The sequence below is a fragment of the Melanostigma gelatinosum genome, assembly GCF_949748355.1.
Source record: "Melanostigma gelatinosum genome assembly, chromosome: 8".
Taxonomy (NCBI): Eukaryota; Metazoa; Chordata; class Actinopteri; order Perciformes; family Zoarcidae; genus Melanostigma; species Melanostigma gelatinosum.
The window spans coordinates 9,688,482-9,713,908 of record NC_136641.1 but is presented as its reverse complement, the minus strand read 5'-3'; the positions used below and the strand labels follow the sequence as shown (position 1 = coordinate 9,713,908).

General features: G+C 44.5%; 1 protein-coding gene across 1 annotated transcript in view; it reads right to left on the bottom strand.

Moving 5' to 3' along the window:
* Positions 1-2,595: 2,595 nt before the first annotated feature.
* The window catches only part of sema3h (sema domain, immunoglobulin domain (Ig), short basic domain, secreted, (semaphorin) 3H), a gene marked incomplete at both ends in the record, with an annotated part of 47,298 nt that continues 24,466 nt past the window's right edge, over positions 2,596-25,427 (bottom strand). Inside the window, 11 exons of the mRNA XM_079274316.1 lie at positions 2,596-3,072; positions 3,326-3,468; positions 3,873-3,934; positions 4,499-4,656; positions 5,361-5,402; positions 6,255-6,343; positions 6,477-6,606; positions 6,809-6,898; positions 7,092-7,236; positions 15,577-15,646; positions 24,864-24,978. Of these exons, the coding sequence (XP_079130442.1) occupies positions 2,596-3,072; positions 3,326-3,468; positions 3,873-3,934; positions 4,499-4,656; positions 5,361-5,402; positions 6,255-6,343; positions 6,477-6,606; positions 6,809-6,898; positions 7,092-7,236; positions 15,577-15,646; positions 24,864-24,978 (1,521 nt within the window). The remainder of the gene's footprint in view (positions 3,073-3,325; positions 3,469-3,872; positions 3,935-4,498; positions 4,657-5,360; positions 5,403-6,254; positions 6,344-6,476; positions 6,607-6,808; positions 6,899-7,091; positions 7,237-15,576; positions 15,647-24,863; positions 24,979-25,427) is intronic.

Below are 25,427 nucleotides of genomic sequence, written 5' to 3'. Positions count from 1 at the left end.
TGTATCCGTTGTTCTGGGAAACAACTTAAACTGTCAGATAAACAGAAAGACAAGCCATCAAATTTCAGGTAACGCTCCTTTGAGCCGAAAAAATTGTGGAATGGGCCAGATTCTCAAAAAAAAAAAAATAACCATGATGGCTGGCACGACTGATCCTGATTTCAACAGGTGGGAGTGGGAAGGTGCATCAACAGAAGCAGATGTTAACAATTGAACATTTTGAAAAACAAAAAAAAGAAAAGCACTGTGCAGACTTCAATGTAAGGGTACACAAACATACAGTACATATATACAAAGACAGAGCAACACAAGCGTTAAATAAGCATCCAGTTGTTGAGACATCAAGGTTGAGTCGGTTGATTTGGGAGCTTGAGGTATTCCCCAAAAAGTCTGTCCTCCCAACTTCTAAAACAAGCAGTTTTACTCCAGACTAAACAAATAAATACCACCGAGAAGAAAGTCAAATAGAGGGGGAACAAGTTGTGTTGATTTAACATTAAGAACAAATCACAATTTACTGCCTCGCAAAGTCACTGAAGTTGGTAAAATCCCACACGCCAGAGTCCACTCGACACCGGTCCTGTTCACCACTTTCTCAAGTTCCAACTTTGTGGAATAAAGGCTTCTTTATTATACATCGGGCCTGCTTCATAATTTACAGCCAGATTTCATGACCAGTTGGAGCTACGGGCCCATATATATAATATATTACTCCACTTCTCTAGGTGAGCTGGAACCTACTCAATGTCACCAATGGCCCATTTAGGGTGGTGAACCATAGGTTGAAAAACATGCATGATCTGTACAGAGTCTCTTGGTTCAGTTCATACTTCGATACTTGTCCATGTCTTATCAGACACTCATGAAACATCTTTTTAAAAGCGTCTTGACATTGCACACGGTTCAGTATGCTGATTTAACAGACATGACCAAAGTTACAGTAAAAACTAATTATTTGTCCAATAGATACAGAGCCTCGAACATTTCAGTCTCCACTTGCAAGAAATATTTGAAATATTACCAATTCAAATATCTGTGGTTTGCCAAAATGTCATAATATAATGATGTCCATGGTTATGACGCTGAGTCTCTTTAAAACTATTCAATATTGATGTCAGGAGGAAGAATTTGTTTTGTAGTTACTGGATTGTACCTCATCTAATAGCAGCTAAACATTTATTTTCCCAGAAACCTATGAAGCAAAAACCTAAATTTGTTTATTAGAGTTGATGTGCAGATGTTTGTTTTGTCCTACGTATTAATAAACATTATTACCTAAATCTATACACTGTATTCATGTGGGACTTCAGGCAAACTGAACCAACACTCACAATAGGAATTCTTCTGACCTTATGAAACACACCAGATCGCCTGTGGCTTCATTTCTGTTCACTTTTCCCTCACACCTATACTAAGCTCTCTGTTGCTTGGCAGTTCCAGATTTGTCTGTGTACATTACCAGCTAACATTTCTGAACCTTGAGGAGAACATAATGGGAACATCTCCCGCAGTGTGTCTGTACAGCTGCAGCATCCTGGGAAAGTAGTTCTGTAACCTCATCAAAGCTGTCGCTCTGCTTCTCTCTTCCTTTCGTCGTTGTGGTCACGGTCAGTCATTTTGCGGTCAGAGACCAGCAATCTAAAGAAACCAGCAAAAGTCACACTGTTGGTGAAGTGTTGGTTCATATCCATTATAGGGGAAAAGGATGTATAATACTCATCAGTGCTATTTACTGCTATTCACAACCTACAGTAAACATTACCTTCTCAAAAGCCTTTAACTATCACTGATGATTATTTCCTAAAAAACACACAGAGAATATTCTCTTTTACCTTCTACTTTACGTCTTAGTTTCGCTGTTATGCTGTTTTAAGTACAGTCTCTGCTCAAGCTTTGCTTGTTTGTCTTCATGCGTTGACTTTCCACTGACATTGCTTGTCAATCAAAAATCTTTTGAGATGTTTCTGTAAGATGGATTTCAAAGCCTACTGGATTTAATGGAAGCCAATGTCTGCCTGGAAGGTATCTAAACACATCTGTTCTGCTTTAGAGAATAATGGGCAGTGTGTGTGTGTTTTTAGAATCAATGGGCAAAAACATGCAAAGCCACCAGTATGGTCCTTCAGAGGTGTTGGAGGATTTTTCAAAAGCTGAATATCTACTTTGGGACTTTTCTCTCTCTCTCTGTAGAAACTTCGAATCCAAAGCATCCTTTCCCATGTCCTTGCAACGACACATAGTCAGTTCAACTGAGTGAACTGGACGTGCCGTTCATCCTTCGTTCAACATACCACGCAGCCTACGGTGTTCCTTTTTATTCACAAGTCTTTTGTCGTTTTTTGTCCACATCCTCCTGTACATACTTCAGTTAGTTTATGTGTAGCTTAGTTTGAAGGTTTGTCACTATAAAGAAAGGATGCCTTTTTTGTTTGTAGATAAGTGCATGCGCATGTCATAGTCTCTGTACATACAGTATGTGTGTGTCTCAGTGTATAAGTTAAGTGTGTGTGCGTGTACATGTATGTGTCTTAATGTGGACGTTAACATAAATGTGTGTGTGTGTTTAAGTCACTGCCCTCCTGTTCCGCGACACATTCAAGCGCTCCTCGGTGCCCTCTGCTGCGGCTTGCTCCTGCTCTTCCTCCCCGCTGCTCTTGCTCCTCCTCCTCCTCCTCCTCCCCCTCCTCCTCCTCCTCTTCCTCCCCCGTGCTTGTGCCTCTCCCCCCTCTCTTTCTCCTTCTTAGGCTCCGCCATGATATCACCATGGCGACGCTGGTTGCGCGGGGGCCGGTATCCCAGGGCCCGACAGTGCTGGCCGAGGTTCCCGGGGTGAATCAGCGCCATCACGTCCTCATACCAGGGCTGGGATCTGGCGCTCTGATAGGAGGAGGCGGACAAGGAAGCAAGGAGGCGATTGGCTGAGGGGCTCCAGACGGCGAGGCGGACAGTGACGGCGGTCCAGTGGTAGCCGTGCTCCTCCACCTGGCAGTGGTAGACGCCGCCGTGAGACAGCTCAGCTTGACGAATCAGGACGCCCCGCTCGATCACCACTAGCTGGTCACCTGTTACCACCTGGAGAGACAAAGAAAGAGAGAGAGAGAGCAGATGAATGCTCAGTACTTGTGTTTTTGTGTACTTGGCTAATGTCATAAAACAAAAGTTATACACTTGCAAAGTACTCTGCTCTGTCTTTGCAGTTATTAGCAGACGCTGTAATTGAAGAAAGTGATGCTCCATATATTGTTAATTAAAGTAGATGGGTGGTATTGGAAACTAGACAAGTTTATCCTCCAGTACGTGTGTGTGTGTGTGTGTGTGTGGGTACCTGGTTGAGTTCAGGACTGTTCTCTCCAGCCTGTTTGTACCAGGTAACAGCAGCGTGTCTGGATCGGGGCAGACACTCCAGGTAGGTGCTGTTGCCCTCTGCAACCATCATCATCCTCTGTTCCGCCTCCACCTGCAGCCCGGCTGCATGACATCGTGAGAGAGAGACATGACAGCTTAGACATCTGTTTCATGTTCCATTTGAATTCTGATGGCTTTCTTTTGTTATATTATTTATATTTCTGCCAAGTTTATGAAATACATTTTCATTGCTGTTATTTTCAGTGTGTTCTACTCATTTGTGGAGTTTATCTGGATGCTCTCAGGATGAAGGGGAGCGGTATGATGTGCAGATTGTAAAGCTCCCTCGTCACATATTCAATGATATATTTGTTATGTTGGGCCATATATTAAATCGTACTAGTGTCTTACTGTAGCTGAGGCATTATTACAGTGAAGCTCAAATGTTACAGTAATTGCCTGCCAAAGGTTACACCACTGTGACTGTATCTGTAAGTATTGCTGAATGAACATGAATAGCTCCTCACCTCCTTGTCTGACACACTGAGTAAGTGGATCCTCAGCCTCCCCTAAGTGACGAGCGTTCCTTCTGTGGGGAAGAAGACATCAAATTACAGTAAGAAACAAAGAAGTACAACCTGCTACTCGCCCAACTTCATTACACCCTGTGAGGTGGAAGTGTTTGACTTGACGAACAATGCACTGACAATACAGACATTTGAATAATAAAGTCAAATCCACTTGGGAGAATAAATTTGCTCGGCAAATCTGCCTTTTACATTATTGGATTTTGTGTGTGAAAAGTGATGATTTTGGCTGATGGTGATGATGGTGGTACTATAGGAAAGGGAAGGGCGTCACCATAAACATTTGCAAATTTAGTATTTGTCCTAATTTGCAAATGAGCCACGTGTTGGTCTAATGGAAAAAATGCTTAAACTCTAATCAGAACGATTTGAGTTCAGATGTAATTTGAGCCACGTTTCAAAGTATCAACAAATGTGGTTTAGATCTGATTTGTGAAGATCGATTCCATGTGTTTTTCCTTTGCTAATCATTCTTTAGAGGGGAAAAAAATATGTACTTGTAAAATATTTCCAACATGGCCAGATTAGCGTTGTTTGGATGAACAGATCCAATTCGTCATGCCTACCTGCGTACGGTGGGCATGTAAGGGCTGCAGGCGTGTCCGTCCCAGGTGCAGTAGGGGTCTCTGGCTAGGCAGCACTCAGCGCAGGCCTGACCGTACAGCTCACACTGGTATAGCGCCAGCTGGGACACACCCTCCCTGGAGCCCACAAACAACCACTGCTGGAGGAGGAGGAAATGAGGAGCGGGATGAAACATAGAAATAGAGACGCAAGAGAAAGCAGGGGGATGGAGGAGGCAGAGTGAAGAATGTTAGGGGAAGAGGAAGAGTGAATGAAGTGAAATGAAGGAGAGCCAAAAGAGAAAGAGGGCATTCTATTTGCTCCCAAAAAACAGTGAGAGGCATTGACAAGTTAACCACGAAACCAGATATGTATTCACACATCCAACTCACACTGTAACAATTTCACTGCGTGACGACAGGGAGTGTGTGTGAGTGTGTGTGTGTGTGTGTGTGTGTGAGAGAGAGAATAAGAGAGAGAGAGAGAGATACAAGGTGATGCTTGCTTTTTGTAATCTCGATGTGTGTGTACCAGCTTCAGATTTTTATTTCATGAAACCTGGACTTCTTTAATAATGCAAAGTGTATTTCTGTGTGTGTGTGTGTGTGTGTGTGTGTGTGTGTGTGTGTGTGTGTGTGTGTGTGTGTGTGTGTGTGTGTGTGTGGCTTCCCTTCATTACTGCACCGACTGAGGTAGGGTAACCATAGCAACTGGTGATGAAGCTGTCCTTGGAGATACAAGGTGGTGAGATGAGTGATAAGTGTGATGTTGTGCATGTTCGTGTGTGTGTGTGTGTGTGTGTGTGTGTGTAGGGGAGTTTGGGAGTTTGGAAGTGAGTTTCTGTTTCTCTCTCTCATTTGTTACCTTTTTCTTTGAGAGTGTCATGGCTGTCACGGGTGATTTGTGCTGCGAGAAACAGAGAAAAGACAATCAAGTTTAACTTGAGACAAACAAACAAAGATGTATTGTTGCACTAGATAGAGAAACAGACAGCTAGATAAAAGAGAAGGTCAACGAACATATTCAATTAATCAATAAGGAAAGAATAAGGAATTTGTCTGAAACTCTTTGGATAATTCTAAATCGTGTAAAATAATTTAGAGGACTGATCTCATAGTCTGGTAATCATCCATATCACTTTAATAGGGCTTTAGAAAGCACACACATATATAACAGAAAGCAGAGAAAACAAACTCAAACTTCGCTCAGACAAAGAAATCTCAGCCATGTGTCAGGAGTTGTTACTTGAACTTGAGCCTCCAGTGGCATTAATATTGAGCTGAACTGTGAACATTGTGAACTGTGGTCTTTTACAGTCTGACATGATAACTATGTGCAGCTGCACAATTTATGCAAAATGTGTTTGAGTGTTTAAAGTGAATGGTATACAGTATATGTATTTGTGTTCGGTTCATGGCTGGGAAACACAACATACACTACAATAGGAGATTCGATCATGCTGTTTCCTCTATGTATTCACATTTTAAGGAGCATGTCATTGTTTTTGTCAGATGTATCTTTTTAAATATAGCATGCTTGACATTCTTGCTGACAATTTGCAATGTCAGCATTGCATGCTGTAGTGTTCTAGATTGTTTAAGCTATTGGTTTCCATTCATTTCCATATTGTCAGAACAGTATGCCGACCATTGAAACTCCTACAGTACACAGTAGTCAATAAAATATAGTAAATATGGTGAAACATGCAAAATCATTGGTATGTAGATTACGTGTTTTTGTACACAAAGAGTTCTGTACCTGAAAGACCTGCAGCTGCTCCAGAGTGACCTCCTGACTCTGCCCGTGTTCTCTGGGCAGATGGATGGCCTTAAGCACGAGGCCTGAGTCTGCAGAATTAAAAAAAACTAAACGTTTATTGCGAGAAAAAAACCCCCAAAACACACATTGGTGTTAGAATGCAAAGCACACAATCCTAAGCCCTCTGAAACTTTGTGAAAATGTGCAGCGCACACACTCTACCTGTGCCGATGAACAGGACATCGTAGGTGCTGTCCACGGCCTCCACTCTGTCCACCAGCAGTTTGCTGAATTTATAGTGAACACCCACTCTGACCAGGAGGGGGCGCTCTCCCAGCGGCAGCACATTTTCCTAAAACAGTGGGACAGTTGTGTCATGTTTATGAACAACGTGATTCATTTTATTGTCACTACTGTCGGCTACTTTAATTCCTTCATCTCACTTAAGAACTGGGACAAAAATAGAGGTAAAGTATTGACCCCACTCTAAAATAGGCCACAGGTCTAATTAAATTAGATTGCTGTAATTTAATAAAGTGAAATATCAGCTGAACCTGCAGCAGCGGGTGAGTCCTGCTGAAAAAGATGACGTCGTCAGGATATTCTCGGGTCGAGCTGTAACTTCCATACGTGCTGCTGGGACACTGAGAGAGAGAGACAGAGAGAGAGACAGAGAGAGAGAGAGAGAGAGAGAGAGAGAGAGAGAGAGAGAGAGAGAGAGAGAGAGAGAGAGAGAGAGGAAAAGTAAAGGATCTGAATGTCTGGAAGAAACTGAGAATTTCTTTTTCAATACATGTGGTGGAATTGAACTTTAAAACAGTTGCCTGAGTAACTCACAGTTCCTGGTCGCGGGTAGGGCACCTTGCCTGTGAACTCTGCCCACTTATACTGAGGTCCCTCCTTATGGAGGAAGTTTCCCTTGAAAGCTCGAACCACATCTTCCATTCGGTAAACGCACACTGCTGAACCGTTGAGGATATCACTGTGCAGAGACCAGAAAGAAAGGAGAGTCTCATTCATCACAGACTCATATGATCTTGAGCGGCCATGAATCAAAACATAACCTGAGCTTGGATGAGTTGCAATGGCCTTACAGCAGTAGATTAAATAAGAAAGTGATATGCTGTATGTATGTACAGTATGAAGAGCTGTGAGTCATTGTGGCTTTTCAGCTTGAACGCATCAATTCACTGAATGTAGTCCAACCCAAAGTCCAGCTTGGATGAATTCACTGGTTTCAGCCAGTCCCCACCACAACACATCCCATCCACTGCAGTTAAGACCACGGTCATGTTTGGGCTAACTGTATCTGGGTTACAGATTCAAGTTGTGTTCGACGAGCAGAGTGGCTAGAAACAGAATAATAGAAAGGCAGTGTGGTGATGCATCAGGGTGGTTTCCTTCAGCTCAGATAAATAACACACACATGTGTTTGGTCTCGTTTTTCTCTGGAGGGAAGTTGTCTTTTCTCCACTACGGTGATGGGGTGGAGTTCAGTGTGTTGCTAAATGGCACCTCAGAAAGGACAAATTCTTTCAACATAAGCTTAAAACCCCCGGTGGCCTTGGTGAATTTATATGTAAAGTGAATTAACACAGGAAACCAGAAGACGAATCAGAAAGAAATGAAATCCGGCAGCGAAATGCTTCAATTTTTCAAGAAATAAGAAATATGATCACTGGTGTCCAAGATGGCATAAGTGATGTGTGAGAATCCAAACGTGTGGACAGAACAAGTTAAAGAATTTAGCTGAATTTCAATTCCTCACATTTTCTAATTATTTGACCGGTTATGATATCTTAGATGAGATACCCAAACAAACATATGTATGATATATGAAAGAATAAGCAGATAAGTTAATAAATGAACACTAATGAGTGAATGAATGAAAACAAATGAACGAATGAATAAACACCAGCTTCTCCAAAACAGCACCTTTCCAAAATAAATCTCTCTGTTTATCTATAGCTTGTGATAGATGGTGAATCGAATTACGAAATTATCAAATGGAAAACAAAATGATACAAGCAAACAGTAGCGGACAGATCCACATTCTACACTCTCGACTTCATCACACGGGACAAAACACCCGTCTGTGTGTGGACTCACGAGTGAGCCAGAGAGAGAAGTTTCCATTCGGAGGGAACGACCTTTCTGCTCCCAGCAGTTCTGTGGTTGGGACCCCACCCTGAGTGATGCTTTGGAGTTCTATCCGTTCCCCACTGAGATTCCAGACACTTTTCCAAAACCCAGAACGAGACCAACTCCCTGCTCCGCCGTGCCAAATGTCGTCATACAGCTGCTGCTACTGTGGAGCTCTGCCGTCCGCCTCAGAAACGGGGTTATTTTAAGAGCGTGTGGTGCCGTCGGTAAGTTTGGAGGAAATGAGAAACTGCAGTTTGTCGCTCCCTCGTCATTTGTTCTGGCTTTTCCTCGCTTTATGTTTCCCCCCACTTTATTACAGCCAGTGCTTATTTGTCAGTATATCTCCCGACAATGAATCAACAAAGAATCAACTGATTGTTTTCTCCTTGCTATTAGATCCCCGTTATTGGCTGAGATACACGTTACTATTGCGTAGCTGTTGCTTCACAATAATGATGGACAGCACGGTTTGTCCTGTGTGTGTATGTGTGTAGTTAAGACGCAGTCCGTTGTACCTGATCCATTTTCCTCACAGACAGAAGGGAAACAGGGAAGCAAAGGGACAATCAACAGGAGAAAGTGACTCAAGCTGCCAACAGCTGTTTGTACCTGCCTCCCTCAGCTGATTTTAGAGAATCGTTCATGAATTTAAAATAAATCTATAGCTCTGACAAGGCTGTGATGTTATTGTTGAATGATCCTTTGTTTCATTACTACAGTTTCCCGTCCCTGCGATGATTCGACTGCGAGATTGTCAGTCAAATCAGGCTCCTTAGATCGGAAAGTAAAATATTTCACTAATTGGTGTCAGCTCCACAGTATATCTATTGTATCGGTCTGTCAGTGAGTCAGTCTTAGTGAGAGCCTCTCTTTTTCAGTATCGGACTTTTTTCTATCCATCCGTCTGTCTGACTTCTATCGTGCAGTTTTGTGTTTGTGTCATTGCTCTGTCCCAGACGGTCTGTCTCACAACAACATGCGAGCAGATAACCATTTTGTAGATGCTCACAATGCATATTGTCTATGGACTCTAATCAAACCCTTCTCAGTGCTGCTTCATATTTTCATTGCTTTGACTTGCTTTTCAATGAGGTTTCTAGTTGCACAGCCTGCTGTTCTCGTTTGACAATTGGCATTTTGTATTTAGCATTCTATTTCATCCTTACTGACCGCCAGAGGCAGTGCTTAACACTGGATATCTTCCGTCTCGTGCATGCGCAGGTCGAATATTTATATCAACAAAGTCACTCGTGACCTCGGATGACTCCCGTCGTCTATAAGTTCCGGTGTCATCCTGAGTTCAGTCCTTTTTCATCTTCTCGCTACGCAGGTTGACTACCATGGTAGTAGAAAAAATAAATATTTTGTCTACGAGCAAGATATATTAGAGTTTTTCGCGGTAGCCTTGTGACCACCGGTCGGAGTTGCGGATCTTCGCCCTCCAAAGGCTGCGACAAGCGGTCCCTCTTAGGAGGGAACGGCGTTTGCGCCGTGCGGACCATCGAGCCCCAGACTCAGTCTGACAGGGGCCACCCAAATCGCGAAGACAGCAATCGGTGAGATCGACTGACATTGTTTGTTTATAAAAAGGTTTTTTTTCCTCTGTTTGCAGAGCGTTTCCGCTCCAGCTAATCGAGTGGCGTGCTAACGTGAGCGTTGAGTTACGCTGTCGGGCCGCCCTTCACAGTAAACATTACGGCCAGATCAGTTAGCAGAGCGGTTCGCTCCGGCTAATTAGAATAAGCTGATACTCGGATTGGGTCTAAGCTAAATACTCTGATTGTGTCCATTGATTGTTGTGAACATTACGGCCATATCAGTTAGCGGATATCACAGTTAGCAGAGTGCCCTCGCTCAGGCTAACGGGTAGCACACCAAGAGTTACAGCAACTGTCTATCTGCTATCTACTATCCTAGTGAAGAGAGTGTCCTCACTCCCCTCTCACTAGAAGGGCTGTTCTCCTGACCTGTTTCCACAGTGGCAGAGTGCTCTCGCTCAAGCTAACTGGTGGGACACCAATATCTGCAGCAACTATCTTAGTGAAGAGAGTGTCCTTGCTCCCCTCTCACTGACTGTCCCCTGCCTGTTCTCAAACATTCAGCAGAGCATCCGCTCAGACTGGCCTAGAGAGTCAGCCATGTTTGACTTTCCCAGCTGTAGGACCCGTATGGCTCCTCTACAGCCTGATGATGGCCATGACCTCTGCCCCGCTTGCCTTGGCCTCGAGCATCTGAGGGAGGGCCTCTCTGAGAACCCATGCATGAACTGTGGCATCATGCTTCGAGCAGTAAGGACTGCTAGGCTCGCCGAGGCGGAACACCTGACGGGTATGGTCGACCTCCCCCTTTCGGGTCAGTTGAATCCAGCCCAGCCTACCCATTCCAAGCGCAGGGGCTCCCTCCAAGAGGGCTAAACCCAGCGGGCTGTCTTCTAGAGTCAGTTATTTCTTTTGTGTTTCCGTTCATTCACTGGTTTTTATTTTATTTTATTATAGTTTTTTTTATGTTTTTAACTATGCTTTTTACCATGTTTTACTATGTACTGGCTCTGTGGCACTCTGAGATTTAAAAAAAAAAAATGAAAAGTGCGTTACAAATAAAATACATTATTATTATTATTATTATTATCTGCTGACCTCCGAGCTAGCTCAGATGAAGTCGCTTTTACTGGCCCTCCAACCTAGTGTAGGGGGGGCTGAAGCACCAGATCCACCCGCGGCTGAGTTTTGCTCAGAGGAGGACGTGATGTCACTGGCAGCGTCAGCCACGCTCTTTACTGAGTACAGTGAAGAGCGGCCCTCCCATGCTTCTGGACCTGCCTCCCGTTGCTCAGCTCAGAGCTCTTCGGAAGGGGCAGTCAATAGCTCCATGGGGTCTGTCATTCGCATGACACTGGCACACCTGCAGTTAGATACACAGCAGCCGGAACCCCAGCCTGCGAGTGCCTTCTTCAGGCGTGTTCTCGCCCCCACCACCTTTGCTGTTCCTCCCTCCGAGGAATATCTGAGGGAGCTACATGCATGCTGGAGGGACACCAGGGCTCTGTCCCGTCTTACATCAGATGGCCGAACCCTGGCGGCCATGCAGGACGCGGCAAAGTTTGGCCTACCCCGTATGCCAGCTGTTGAGCCGACTATTGCGTCCCTCATAGTTTCCCCTGAGGAGACCCTGAGGCCCGATGCCAGGTGCCCTCGACCCCAATGTCGGGTCACGGATGACATGTTATCCAGGGCTTATGACACAGCAGCGCGCATGGGTCGTATTGGCAACTCCCTCTCCCACCTCATGCTTGCCCTCTCAGCTTCTCTGCAGCAGGCTACTTCCGACGCTTCCGCGACCAGCCTCAGTGATGCCTCACTGCAGGCGTTTGCCGGACCGCTACCCACAAAACCCTACCTACGTCCCCCCTAGACAACCTCTGGACTTGGGGACTACCAGGTGCCCCCCCAGAGCCTCGAGAGGCAGGGGGTACAGGAGATGATGTCTCCCGGCCAGCTGTCGGTTATTTCTCCCAGCAGCACATCAGCTACTGGGCAGCTCATGCTTCAGACCCCTGGGTGGTGTCCACCCTAACCCGGGGGTACAAGCTTCAGTTCCGACGCCGGCCACCAACCTCCAGCCGGGTCGAAATGACCAGTATCACCAATCCGGCAAAATCCCTAGCCCTGAACCAGGAGTTAGCCACGCTCCTGGTCAAAGGTGCAATCGAGAGGGTGGACCCCCTGTCACAGCCCGGGGACTAAACAAGTTCCTGAGGGTGTTACGATTTCACATGCTGACCACAGCAGACGTCCTTCGGGCGGTTTCCAGGGGAGACTGGTTCACGTCTGTCGACCTGAAGGATGCCTATTTCCATGTTCCCATTGTACCTCACCACAGGCAGTTTCTTCGCTTCGCCTTTCAAGGCGGTCACTTCCAGTTCAGGGTGCTCCCATTCGGACTCTCCCTCTCCCCACGGGTGTTCACAAAGTGTGTCGCTGCTGCCCTTTCCCCCTGCAATCACAGGGCATGAAAATACTGCCGTACTTGGACGATTGGCTGATCTGTGCGCCATCCCAGCTTCATGCGGCACAGGACACTGCTCGCCTTCATTCTCACGCGGCCCGGTCGGGCCTCAGGGTAAACATGGAGAAGAGCTCCCTGAGCCCTTCCCAGAGCATAACCTTCATTGGTGTGGCTCTGGATACAGTCACTATGAGTGCCTGTCCGTCACCCCAACGGGTGGACGACATCCTCCACAGCCTCTCTCCCTTCCGAGGGGGCAGGCGGGTGCCCTACATTATTTTTTCCGCCTATTGGGCAAACTGACAGCTGCCTCAGCTGTCGTTCCATTAGGGTTGCTGTCACTGCGCCCCCTGCAGAGATGGCTAAACAGCTTTCACTTGGATGCCAAGTGGCACAGACACAGGGCAATAGTGGTATCAGAGCAGTGCCTACTCGCTCTATCCCCATGGAGGGAGAGAGCATACCTGGCAAACGGTGTTCCCATGGGTTCGGTCCCATTGTGCCGAGAGGTGGTCACAACAGATGCCTGCCTCTCAGGATGGGGTGCAGTGTGGCAGAACAGGACTGCTCAGGGGCAGTGGTCTGCTCAAGACCACATAGAGCATGTCAATGTTCTAGAGCTACGGGCCATGCACCTAGCGCTCAAACATTTTCTGCCATACTTGAGGGGAAAGCATGTGCTCGTCCGGTCGGACAACACCTCTGCGGTGTTTCACATAAACCATCAAGGGGGCACCAGATCCGCAGAATTACTACGGGTATCCCATGCCCTTCTCCCCTGGGCTGCCCCTCGCCTTACCAGCCTTCGGGCAATGTACCTACCAGGGGAACGGAACCAGGTTGCAGATTTCCTGTCCCGTCACAAGCCTCCACCGGGGGAGTGGCGGCTTCATCCAGATGTAGTGCAGAACATTTGGGGTCTCTTCGGCAGAGCAGAGGTGGATCTCTTTGCCTCGGAGATGTCGACCCACTGTCCCCATTGGTTCTCCCTGACGGAGAGGACCAGTCCTCTGGGTCAGGATGCCCTGGTTCACATGTGGCCAGAGGGGCTTCTTTATGCCTTTCCACCGGTCCCTCTGATCTTGCCAACGCTTCTCAGAGTCCTTCAACAGGGCCACAGACTCTTGCTAGTCTAGACTGGTGTCCCTCTTCCTAAAAGGGGCTCGGCGGTTGCGTCCCCCGAATGCCCCGAAGGCCCCTGCATGGGACCTACATTTGGTATTGGACACCCTATGCTTGCCTCCTTTTGAACCCCTGGCACGGGCAGAGCCAAGATGGCTGGCAACCAAAACGGTGTTTCTCCTTGCCATTACTTCAGCTAAACGTGTAGGCGAGCTGCATGCCCTGTCGGTGATTGAATCGTGTCTGAGGTGGAACTCAGATGGATCGGGGGTTACTTTGTGGCCTAATGCAGCATTTCTCCCAAAGGTGCTGACACGCTCTCATATCAACCAGCCTATCCAGCTTGCGGAGTTTGACCCCCCATCGGGGGAGGAGAGGTCAAGGCTGCTGTGCCCAGTGCGATCCCTCAGAGCTTATGTGGAGGCCACCGCTTGCATACACCGGTCGGAGCAGCTCTTTATCAGTGATGGTGGGCCTAAGAAGGGCTGTGCCCTTTCGAAACAGCGCCTGTCCCACTGGATAGTGGAGGCCATTGCCCATGCATACAAGGCGAGCGACCGTCCTCTACCATCCGGAGTGAGGGGCCACTCTACCAGGAGTGTCTCCACGTCATGGGCAGCCCTGAGAGGTGTGCCTGTGGAGGATATATGTGCTGCGGCCTCATGGGCATCACCGAGCACATTCACCAGACACTACAGAGTGAACATTGCCACCCCTCACCCACTGGGGAGGGTTCTTTGGCCAGCTTCCTCTGCCTGAGCTATACGAGGTGGGTACTTGTGATTCCTCATCACTCTTTTGGTATAAGTCATCCAGTGTTAAGCACTGCCTCTGGCGGTCAGTAAGGATGAAATAGAACGAAAGTTACGAATGTAACTACGGTTCTATGAATCCTGGATGACCGCCAGAGTTCTTGGTCACTCGGAATCCCGTGAACTCGCGAGAAGATTCCATAGGACTGAACTCAGGATGACACCGGAACTTATAGACGACGGGAGTCATCCGAGGTCACGAGTGACTTTGTTGATATAAATATTCGACCTGCGCATGCGCGAGACGGAAGATATCCAGTGTTAAGCACTGCCTCTGGCGGTCATCCAGGATTCATAGAACCGTAGTTACATTCGTAACTTTCGATTTGTGTTCATGGTTTTTTTTCTTCTAAATTTCAAAGTTTCTTGTGATCTCATTGAAAAAGATTAATTTCGAAGAACTTCCAACTTTGTTGGGTGCAATAATTCTCCATATGATAACATACATCTGTTTATATGAAAATAAAAACCACTGCCTTTCTATTTCCTGTAAAACGTTACTTTTACTCTTTGAAAATGTTTTCGTAGAGTTATTCCAGTTATTCTAATAACAGAATCGTAAACGCCTCCGATAATGTCTGAAATGGTGGATCGAGTAAATTACAACATTATCATGATATATTCAAATGTAATCTTGTAAAATATATATTTTTAGTGAGAAGCTTGAATAAATACAGTTGTTTGAAGGAGATGTAACACGGCAATAACATAACATAACAATATTTAAACAGTTACAGTACCCAACGCTGCTACTTGGGGGCACAAAAGTGCAAAGTTGCGTCATGCACCTTTAACCAAGTAGTTCGATTTTCAACCCCCTCGATCAACAATCAGTGTTTATTTTATGGAAATCACATTCATAACAACAATGAATGTAGTAGAAATGTTGTCACATTTAAACCTCTGAGGCATTTAGGAGGAGATGAGACGCCTTCTCTTCTCTTTAATCTAGAGTTGTTTCTTTTACACGCAGAGGAAGAAGGTGCTTGCTGTACTGTTGCACTAAAAAGCTGATACATGCAGGTGTTGTTAATCAATACAAGTGACTCAACTCATTTCTTTACACTATGAGCGATCTCCAAAGGAATGAAAACTCTCCACCCAGTGGAAACTACAGACACACCCAGTGCCTCCCGCCCACCGTCATACTGCTGCTTTCAACTCTTCAACAAGTGTGCACAGATTTCAAATTGCCATTTAAAGTTACTAAAGTGTATTCCCTTGTTTTCTGCACATACCTAGAGGTGGTAAACAGGCCGTAGATGAGAGGGTTCTTCTCGTCTTTCGCCTGGAGGATAAAGATGTCTTCTGGATTGAGGGAACAAGGAAAAGAGGGAGTAATCAGGAGGGAAACAAAAAGGTAAAACATTATTTGAGCCAGAGTGAGAACTATAAAACTGCATGTGTGTTTATGCATCTATCAGACTGTGTGACTAATGTTGTCGGGCATGCTGGCAGCATGGCTGACTATAGCTGCTTGTAATGAACCTGTAGTCATTAATTACCAGCCACAATGGGAGAGCAGAGCGCCACAGGAGGACACCACCTGCTGTCACACACACTAACACCACACCTCAGCCTTCACTCTCCATTTCAAACACAGCCAATGACATTTGGTCCATTTTTTCTCACTCTGACTGCGGTGCCTCACACAGCGTTATCAGGTGGAGAGAGGATTTTCACTTTCTCCATCTGTCGGTCTTCAGACGCCACTTGCATGATGGATTTTTTAAAGTGTGTCCTGACAATTGAGAAAATACACAGATTGGCTCAATGGCAATATTTATATTTGTACATAATAAGATGTATCATACACTAAATGTCTGATCTGGACCAATTTAAAGAGATGATGAATCTTCGTTATAGTTCGATACCTTGGCATAATAGCAACACTCTGGACGAAGATATTATGTTTAACAAATTGCTGTTCCATAAAATCTGTATCCTGTAGTTTCTCTCCTTGAGCTAATCACTTTCATTTTCCCAAATTAGAGAGGAAATGAAGTATGTCAGAAATAGATGAAAATATGAGCGAACAGAGTGATCCTGACTTTTGGCCGAGCTCCTTTCCTTCAAGTTAAATTGACGTAAAAACGAGCCCATGAATCCAGTCATCCTCACAATACACACTGAGTGGTCAAATAGACGCCCTATAATCCCAGCACAACTCAGTGTGACATGTCAGACACTGCTGGTTATCAACATTTTTGTCCTAATATTTCAAGTGTTGCTCATCGTTGTATAATTCAGTCGTCTGCTGTCACAGCACAGTCAAAGCCTTGCCTTTCACTGTTTATTTAAATCACAATAAATCCCAATGTTTTTTTAGTTTGCGCTTTTGTCTCAGATAAGAGTTGGGAATGTTTTCTTCTTCTTGGTGGAAGAACAGAGCTCTTTGTGTTCTGTGTGGCATGCAGCGATATTCTATAAATACATGACTGAACTTGGCTCTCCGGGTAACGTGGGACAAATAACTTTAAAAGTCTTAGAAACTCTATAAAAAGGTTTTTAACCGGAAAGTACTCAGGTTGATGTTGAGATACAAAGAGTTTGGCAATCGTTGCAGCAACAAAGGTTGAAAAAGGATGTTCAAAACAAGGTGTGGATGTGCTCGACATGTCTCTGCCTTTATTCTCAACTCCTTGTTTCCTCTCCTCTCCTCCTCTCCTCTCCTCTCCTACGATGAGGCAAATATGTTATTGCGGTGACTGAGAAAGCGAAGCATATCACCGTTCCCACATTCCTGCCGTTCCTAGTTGCTTCAGATGGCCTCCATGGAACTACAGCCCTGCAGGAAGTCTAATCTCATCTCATCACACACACACACACACACACACACACTTGCCACACACAGCGAAAGATTCGGAAGCACATACTCACTCTCACAAACAGAGAGAAAAACACAAAAACCAGCACCTATGGACACATGCATGCACACACACACCAAACTGCAGGGAGCAAAGCACAGAGTCGAACACACGCTGATATGTACGTATGGACACACGTACAATCAGCAGGCCCCTGGGGGCCGAGCAGAGAGGAATAGAAATGGGTAGTCTGCAGCCTGCAGCGTACACATTGCTCACTCCCTCCATCCCTTATTTAATGTATCACTCCTTCATTGTTAAGTTTTCTTTAGCGCTTCTCCTGCTTTTAAATGACATATTGCTCTCATTTGTGCAGTTATCTCTCTCTTTACTTCTGTTCCTTGCTCCATATTTTACTTATACTGTCTCATCCCTCCTTCATCTCCTTTCATGAATCAAAACCCTTATCATCTCTCCATTTTCTTTTTTCTCCTTCTACTTGTCTTAAAGGTTGGTTTTTTTACGGCAGTTTACTCTGGATGATATATGTGCTCTTTGGTGAACGCTTTCATCCAAAGCACCTCAACATTTTTTGAAGGAAAGGAAGAGCCAGAGTCAAAAGAAGGGCATCGAAAGATTTACATCAAAACCGTAAGGCCTGAGGTTTATAGGCAGCCTGGTGGATGCCATTACGGTACAGATGAAATACAGACTCCCTTTAAACCTGGTGGGAGCATGTGTAGCAAGTGATCAGATTAGGGTCTGAACCCCCCCCCCCACCCCCCCCTGATAAAATCACTTTTGAAAATTGAATCGCTGCATTTTGTTTTCTCCTTTATATCTAAACAGAGCTATGAAAAAAAACATAACAGGCTATAAACTTTAACAAACCGGGTGTTTCAAAATGACGAAATGACAAAAATGACTGGAAACAGGGGTTTGCTGCTTTGATACTCCGACTGTTATTAATGAAGTCTGTTAAAATGCTTTTGAACCGGATGCCGGTACAACATCCTTGAATCTCGTTCAGTAATAAAGTCAAGTGTTTATATAAAACCCAAAATCTATAATTAAGACTAAGCATGAAGCACAAGCACATGACATAATAGAATATTGTCCCGACACCTTAATATAATATAATGATATATTGTATTTACTTGGGCACAGTGGTGCTTTGAGCTGAATGTCAGCATGCTACCCTGCTCACGGTGATAATACTGATGTTCAGCAGGTATAATAAATGTAAACAAGGTGGACCAACCGACCGACTGACACTGCCGCGCACGCAGCCAGCATGGCAGGTAATACCTGTACACTTGCTGGCAAGGGAAAGAGAAATCTGAATGTACTGTGTATGACAAGGTGTTTTAAAGCCTGGTAGAAAAGAGGAGCATGTAAAAGTTAATATAATCTGTTCAATATTGAAAAAGTACTGCGTAAACTAATATAAACTTTGGTAAAGCCTGTCGGGAAAAACTCTGAATCCCTGCCTTCTGCTTGAAAGTAAGTCAGCGTCTCTTTCTTCTCAGCACCTCACTGTGCATTCAGCTTCACATGAACACAAAGCTAAACTTTGGAAAGACGCAGCCAGAACAACATTTTTCTTTTTCAGACTTTGAACACGACGTCTCAGTTATTTACAGCTCAGCTTGGCAAGAATTCACTCTTATCTCTTCGTGACAAGTACGAATCGCGGCTGATTTAGTGCTGTTCCACCTCGCCTCTACACCTCCCGTCAGTTTGATTTATTTAACTGGAGTGACTTTAATGCCATTCATCTTTAACAGGGGAGGGAAAGCAAAACACACACACACACACACACATCGGTCACAGACGTGGAGGAAATATGAAGCCAATCTGCTTCTGTCTGCAAAGTTAATTGACCAGGTGAGTCAAGGTGAACATTTGATAATTTTTCAAGTTGAAGCAGGAAGGAGGTATCAAATATATGTGAATACAGAATTTGCACAGGAATCATCTTCATGCCTTCTTTTTCTCTCTTTTAACCACATGTCCTTTCTCTTTCACTGTCAGACAGCCGGCCAACGTCTTAAACAAACCATAATCCCTCATTCTGAGCTGCTTTTCTTTTTTCCTCCTCTGAATCGTCTTCTCACCTTTTCTTTCTCTCTTTATCTTTTCATCAGGTGCTCATCCCTCGTCCCTTTCTGCTCAAATCCTCCTGGACTTCCCAGGATCCCTCTGGGTGTCTCTCATTATCTTTGTTTCTCTCTATCGATGTCCCTCCCATTCTCCCTCCCTCCCTCCCGCTATCTCTCGATCCCTCGATCTCCCCATCCATCTGTCTGTCTGGCCTATTTTCTCCGGTGGATTGTTCTTGTGTCTTCCTCTCTAAACAAAAAGCGGCTGTGTCCCCCTGAGGGAAGATAGTCTTGTCTAGCCTGCAGACCTGCAGCCTCAGCCCCTATCTTCCTCCTCCTCCTCTTCCTAATTGTTCGGCCATAGCCCCTCAGGCAAACACCCCTATCCTCCTTGCTTCTCCGCTGTTCCCTCATTCCCGCCCTCTCTGCCCAGCCACGCTGAATGCCAACATCCACCTCCTCCCTTTTGCACCTTGTTTCTGACCACACTCCCTTTCTTTATTTCCTCCTCGCTATCTTACAGTAATTTGCCAATAACAGCCTTGCCTCCATCTTGTCTGGTTCTTTAACCCCTTCGGCCATTGGCCCTATTCCTTCTGTCAATGAACCGTGACACACTTCCCCCCCCCCCCCCCCCCCCACCAGTTACTGCTGTCATCCCAATCCTGATGTCTGTCTCAATTTTAACAATGATGTCCAGACTGTCTCTTCCAAGGTTGCAGTAATGGGCATTTTCACTCTGTGGCAAATGTCAGCAATGTCTGAATACCTCTTGTCTCATAAAAGGGTTTTTTGGTTAAAATTGACAGCTTTCTTCAGTTATTGACCAGCAAATCTAAATGATTATATATATATATATATATATATATATAAATATGATGTTCATTAGAATGGCCTACATCCAATTAGAAAAATAAAGCAGAATTTTTTTCTGCAGCAATAATATGACTAAAACATACATTTACATTACGTATGTTATGGATTTTAAAAAGTGTCATAATCTGTTTTACATTGTGAAATGTATAAAACTCTCTAACTTCTGCCACTGCCTCTCCTCCATGTTGTCTGAACCTCCCTGGCTTTTTCCTCACTCTCCAACTCACTACCTGCTCCTTCCTTCCATATGAACCCCATTCCCTTCCTTCTCTCCTGTCCAGCACCAATTTCCTACTCTGTAGAGAGATATAAGAAACGGTACCAGCAACGATCAGTGAGGACTTCTCATCCTATTCCTCTTTATTTAGTTAAAATGTGACTTCTCTTGTGTCACTTTCAGGCCACTGTAGCTCAAGGGGAATAGGAAACTGGTGGCAGAGGAGAGGCTGTACCAGACACTTGTGTAAGTGGAGGCACATTCTGTTCATGCGATGCACTTTCCACTTTAGAAGTCTTGACTAACCTTTACATATCAGCCACATCTGACATGTCCTTTAGACGCTCCATCTTTAGGACAGAGCTCCTCTCCTAGTTCACTCCTTCTTTCTTTTCTTGTCTGGTCAACACCTTGTGCTGTAACCTCTACCCTCTTCCTTCTTGTCCTACTTCATCTTTTCTCTTTCTAAACCCATCTCCTTTACTTCTCCCTCGTCTCCCCCTCTATCCTTCCCCTCATGATGAACTGGGCTTTCTTTCAAAATATTTTCACAAAAGCGATGGTGGATTAGAAAGGCTGAATGGAGGCATCAAACATGATTCATTTTCTTCAGTATCACAAAACATGTTTTCATACCCACTTTAAACAGAAAGGGTTTTTTGTTGATGAAGTAATTAAGTCGTAAAGTGGAAATGCATTCGTCAAGTAAATACGACGAGACTGGGCATCCTGGTAGCTTTCTTTATTGTCCAAAAGAGAGCATCCAAAAACAAGGTTTAATTACAGAGTAACACTGTTCACGCTTGGATGAGTGAATGTGAATGTTGACTATAAAATAGTACAAAAGACTTTTACTAAAGTCATTTTTACTAAGGCCAGGTGAAATTACCTCAACTAGTGGCAGATTTTATTTATACTTCTAATTTTCATATCATTTTCTCACTCAAATATACCGACTTTCCGAGATTAATATTTTTTCTATGTTAAAGCACACTGTGGTTGGTATAGTATATCTGTATTTTCTAACTAATTGACAACTCTTTATACATCCAAACAGTCTGGTTGTACTGTTTATTGGTCTCGCCATCCATTTTCTTCATGGTCCCTCCCTCCCTCCATTCGTCATATTCTTCCTTTTCTTTCAATCGCCCTCCTTTTTATTCAGATGTAACACTCATCCCTCAGTGCAGTTCCTCAGACTGCTCCAGTGACGTCCTTCCAAACATAAATACTCTTTCTTTTTTCATACTTTCCTGCTTGCTCCTCTCCCTCCTTTTATTCTATTCTAGCATGAGCGGGTGATGATGCAGTGGCAAGGATTTGGTTGCTGTCTCATGTCTGGAACATTGAATCTCTTACAAAAATGCCTGAAAATACCTCAATGTCTCTAGTGCCATAACACTGTGTCCAGCCACAGAATATATCCTTCACAACAACTACAACCACAACAGCAGTAAACAGAAGATAATCATCTTACTGTGAGCTGGACTCTGGAGTTGTTTCAGATTGAATGGGCAGCAGGAGTCCATCCTCCATGAGAGAGAAAACGCTAAAACACTTCAACTCGACAGTTCAGTGAGGCTTGACGTATAATTTCGAACAACAAGTGATTTGCAGTGAGCCTCATGAAAGTGAACTTCTGCAACTCCAGATAGAAAAACAACTGAACAATAAACTCAAAGCAATCCTGTCTAATTAGTCAGTCTATGTGGCGTTCAGGGACCAGCTGTTCTGTTCGAAAACAAAGCCAACTGGGTTCAAGATCTTAAATATGTGAGTCAACAACTGCAACAATACACGAAAGGAACAAGAGATGACTGTCACAAGTCCCCCAAATTACTATAAACAACAGAATACGTTTGTAACTTCTCGTTAAAAGGGACATCGCACACACCAAAGCTTCGGTGTCAGGCAAAGAGGATCACTGGCCAAGCTGAGTTATCTGACGCCTTGGGAGTGAGAAAGAATTGGATCTGTCGGTCAAAACATCAGTAAAACATAATTTACAAGTTATCTGGCTTCTTATAGCAACAGCAGCAAAGGCTCATGAAGTATTATGTGAGACCCAAATATCAGGTTTCGGATGGATTTGACCCATATGGTATCGAGAAACGTTTCACCTACAAAAGCGGTGTCATAGCACAACTACAACAACTACGCACAAAGACGTGAAAAAACTCACATTAGTATCATTTAAACACAACTAACGCCGGCTTTCTCTTATGTTTTGTACATCTCAGCATCCTCAAAATAATCAGCCAATTTTAATTATATGTTTACACATGCAGACACACTGCCCTGCTGCTATGAGGGACCAGCAGACCGTTTCGGGTTTATGGGATCTGTGATGTGTCTGTGTGGCGGAGCATGGCATAAACACAACATTGACAGCATTCTTAACGTGATCTGTTAATCTCCTGTTTATGGGTTTGTGGTTTTGTGTGAATGTGTGTGTCCTGCTGAAGTGTATTCTCAAGTAAATTTGTATGCACCCTTATCAGATGTGTAAACCGTGGCCACAGGCATGCCGAGTAGAACTGTTGATGCTCCTGACAAGTCAGAACTGTTTTGTGTACAGAGACTGAAGCTAAAATATGTGTGTAATCGCCAAAAAGCTGTGTGTGTATTTATATATGTCATGATGTTGAATGTGTGTCTGCATAAGGGTTTGACTATGTGAAAGAAAAAGAGTGTATGACTTACTTAATGTGCTAATGTACTGTATATGTTCACATGAATGGTCATTCTGTGTGTCATGTCGTTTTCTTTGACAATCTTTTCTTGACAAAAACAGTGACGATATCAAAACCAGTCCTGTGTCCACAATGCTCTTCTTGTGATGATCTATGTGGATGTCTCAAATGTCTTTTTCACAAAATAACAGCAAAAGCACGATGTTGCTGACAGCAGAGTGTGTGCAGCAGGAGAGTGCTGGGCCCAAAACCGCCGATTAATCGAAACCATCCTGTGCTTACGGCTTCTTAACTTTGCCGTCTCTACCACAGCATTCTAACTGACACAGTGACAAACCAACAACTGTAGTCACTCTGAATGGGTTAACGGCGTGATCCATAGAGTGATCTGAAATCAATGTGAGTCTACTTGATAATGACTCCCTAGTGGCCTAGTAATGGGTTGTTAACAGGGCAATTTTTCTCGCTTGACAATAGTTTGGACAAATCATTGATTGTATGTCAGCCGACACTGCAGATGTCGGGGAAAACAGTCAGTGCTGCGTACAAAGACTTCTGAGCGCCATTGCATTGTTTTTGCTTTGCGACGACAACATCTGAGTACTGTAGCATTGTACGATACATCAATGCATTTGCCTCTGAGCACGAGAGCATAGTTTTTGCTTCGTGACATCAATGAATTGGTCTCATGTTCCCCATACTTTCAGTGCATACAAAGACTTCTGAGTCCCATACGGGGTGATGAAAAGCAGAGTAGCGGAGCGGAATATCATTCATTGTGTGTCAGGAACAACAGTCCGTGATGCAAACTGGAACTCTCAGACCCCACAATCGGAGCCCCAGTGGCCTAATGGATCAGGCACTGGCCTCCTAAGCCAGGGATTGTGGGTTCGAGTCCCATCTGGGGTGATTTAAAGCAGAGTGGCGCAGCGGAAGCGTGCTGGGCCCATAACCCAGAGGTCGATGGATCGAAACCATCCTCTGCTATTTTAACGTCTCTTTCACTGCAATCTAACTAACAACATATTGGATCAAACCAACAACTGTAGTCACTCTGAATGGGTTAATGCAGTGAGCCACGGATTGGTCAGAGCTGCATACGAAGACTTTTGAGCACCATTGTTATTGCTTTGCGCCCAAAACCTCTGAGCACCATAGCATTGTTGCTACGAAACATTGACGCATTTGTCTTATGTTGTCCATATTTGCAGTGCTTTGCTTTGACATGTTTGCTCAATGCTGTTTATTGCCCACTGTGTTTTGTCTCTGTTGTCTGGCCTCGAAAGCCAGGCATCATGGGTTCGAATCCCACATGGGGAGACAGACAGCATAGTTTTTGCTTCGTGACATCAATGTATTGGTCTCATGTTCCCCATACTTTCAGTGCATACAAAGACTTACACAGATACGTAGACCTGCACCTATAGACACACACACAGACAGAGCCAACCGGAGTACACTGGCGCAAAAAAATGAATAAGCCCACAGCAACTGAATGTTGAGGCCAGTTTCCGTGGTAACCAAGTCTGAGGCACGAAGACGAACCCAAGGTGAGCCACAGGGCTCTCGATCACCGTGGTAACAGTGGAGCCACATAGACACACACTCACTCTGAAGCTGTGGTTCAGAACTCCAGACTAAAGTTCTGTAGTCAGCAAACTCCCTCGTCAATTCAAAATATCTTTGCGAATCACACTCTAAAACACACGTACGTATCTGCACATTAAATGGCAGAGCTCCAGCTATTGATGTCACCAGTGGTTGAGGGCAGTTTGATTAGTTTTACTGTGCATGCAATGTGTTTGTCCTTTGATGCTCGTGTGCACTCACGCAGCTGGTCAAAGTGTGTCTGCAGGCCATCCGGTCCGGGGACTGAACACACCATACGGGCCTTCTGGAAGGTACTCCACTTGTTGACTAAACTCCTCTGGCCTCCGATGTCATTCTACACACACACAAATAAAAAGAGTAATTTAATGAAGCAATTTCTACTTTCTGTCTACTTTAGGTCAATCATCACTCATTCTTTCTCATCCTCACAAACACAATCTACTTCAAAATCAACGAAGACAGAAACATAGATCCCACTGGTTTATTTTACATTCCTAAGAATAATCTATGTGAAAACCAGGATGACTAGTCACCTGGTGGAAGCTAATGAGGATCTAAATAAACATTAAAGAATATAAAGCCAATTATAAAAATACTAAACTATAATATTCAATGATTATGACCTACAGTTACTTTTATTTTATAGTAACTGAGATGCCCTGTCAAAAATAATTGCTATTGCTATGTTCATGTAACACATTCATTGTTGATTAAACTGCCTATTATTTTGTCAAATGATTGATTATTATTGTCAAAGGGAAAGATGAACATCATACTTTCCTA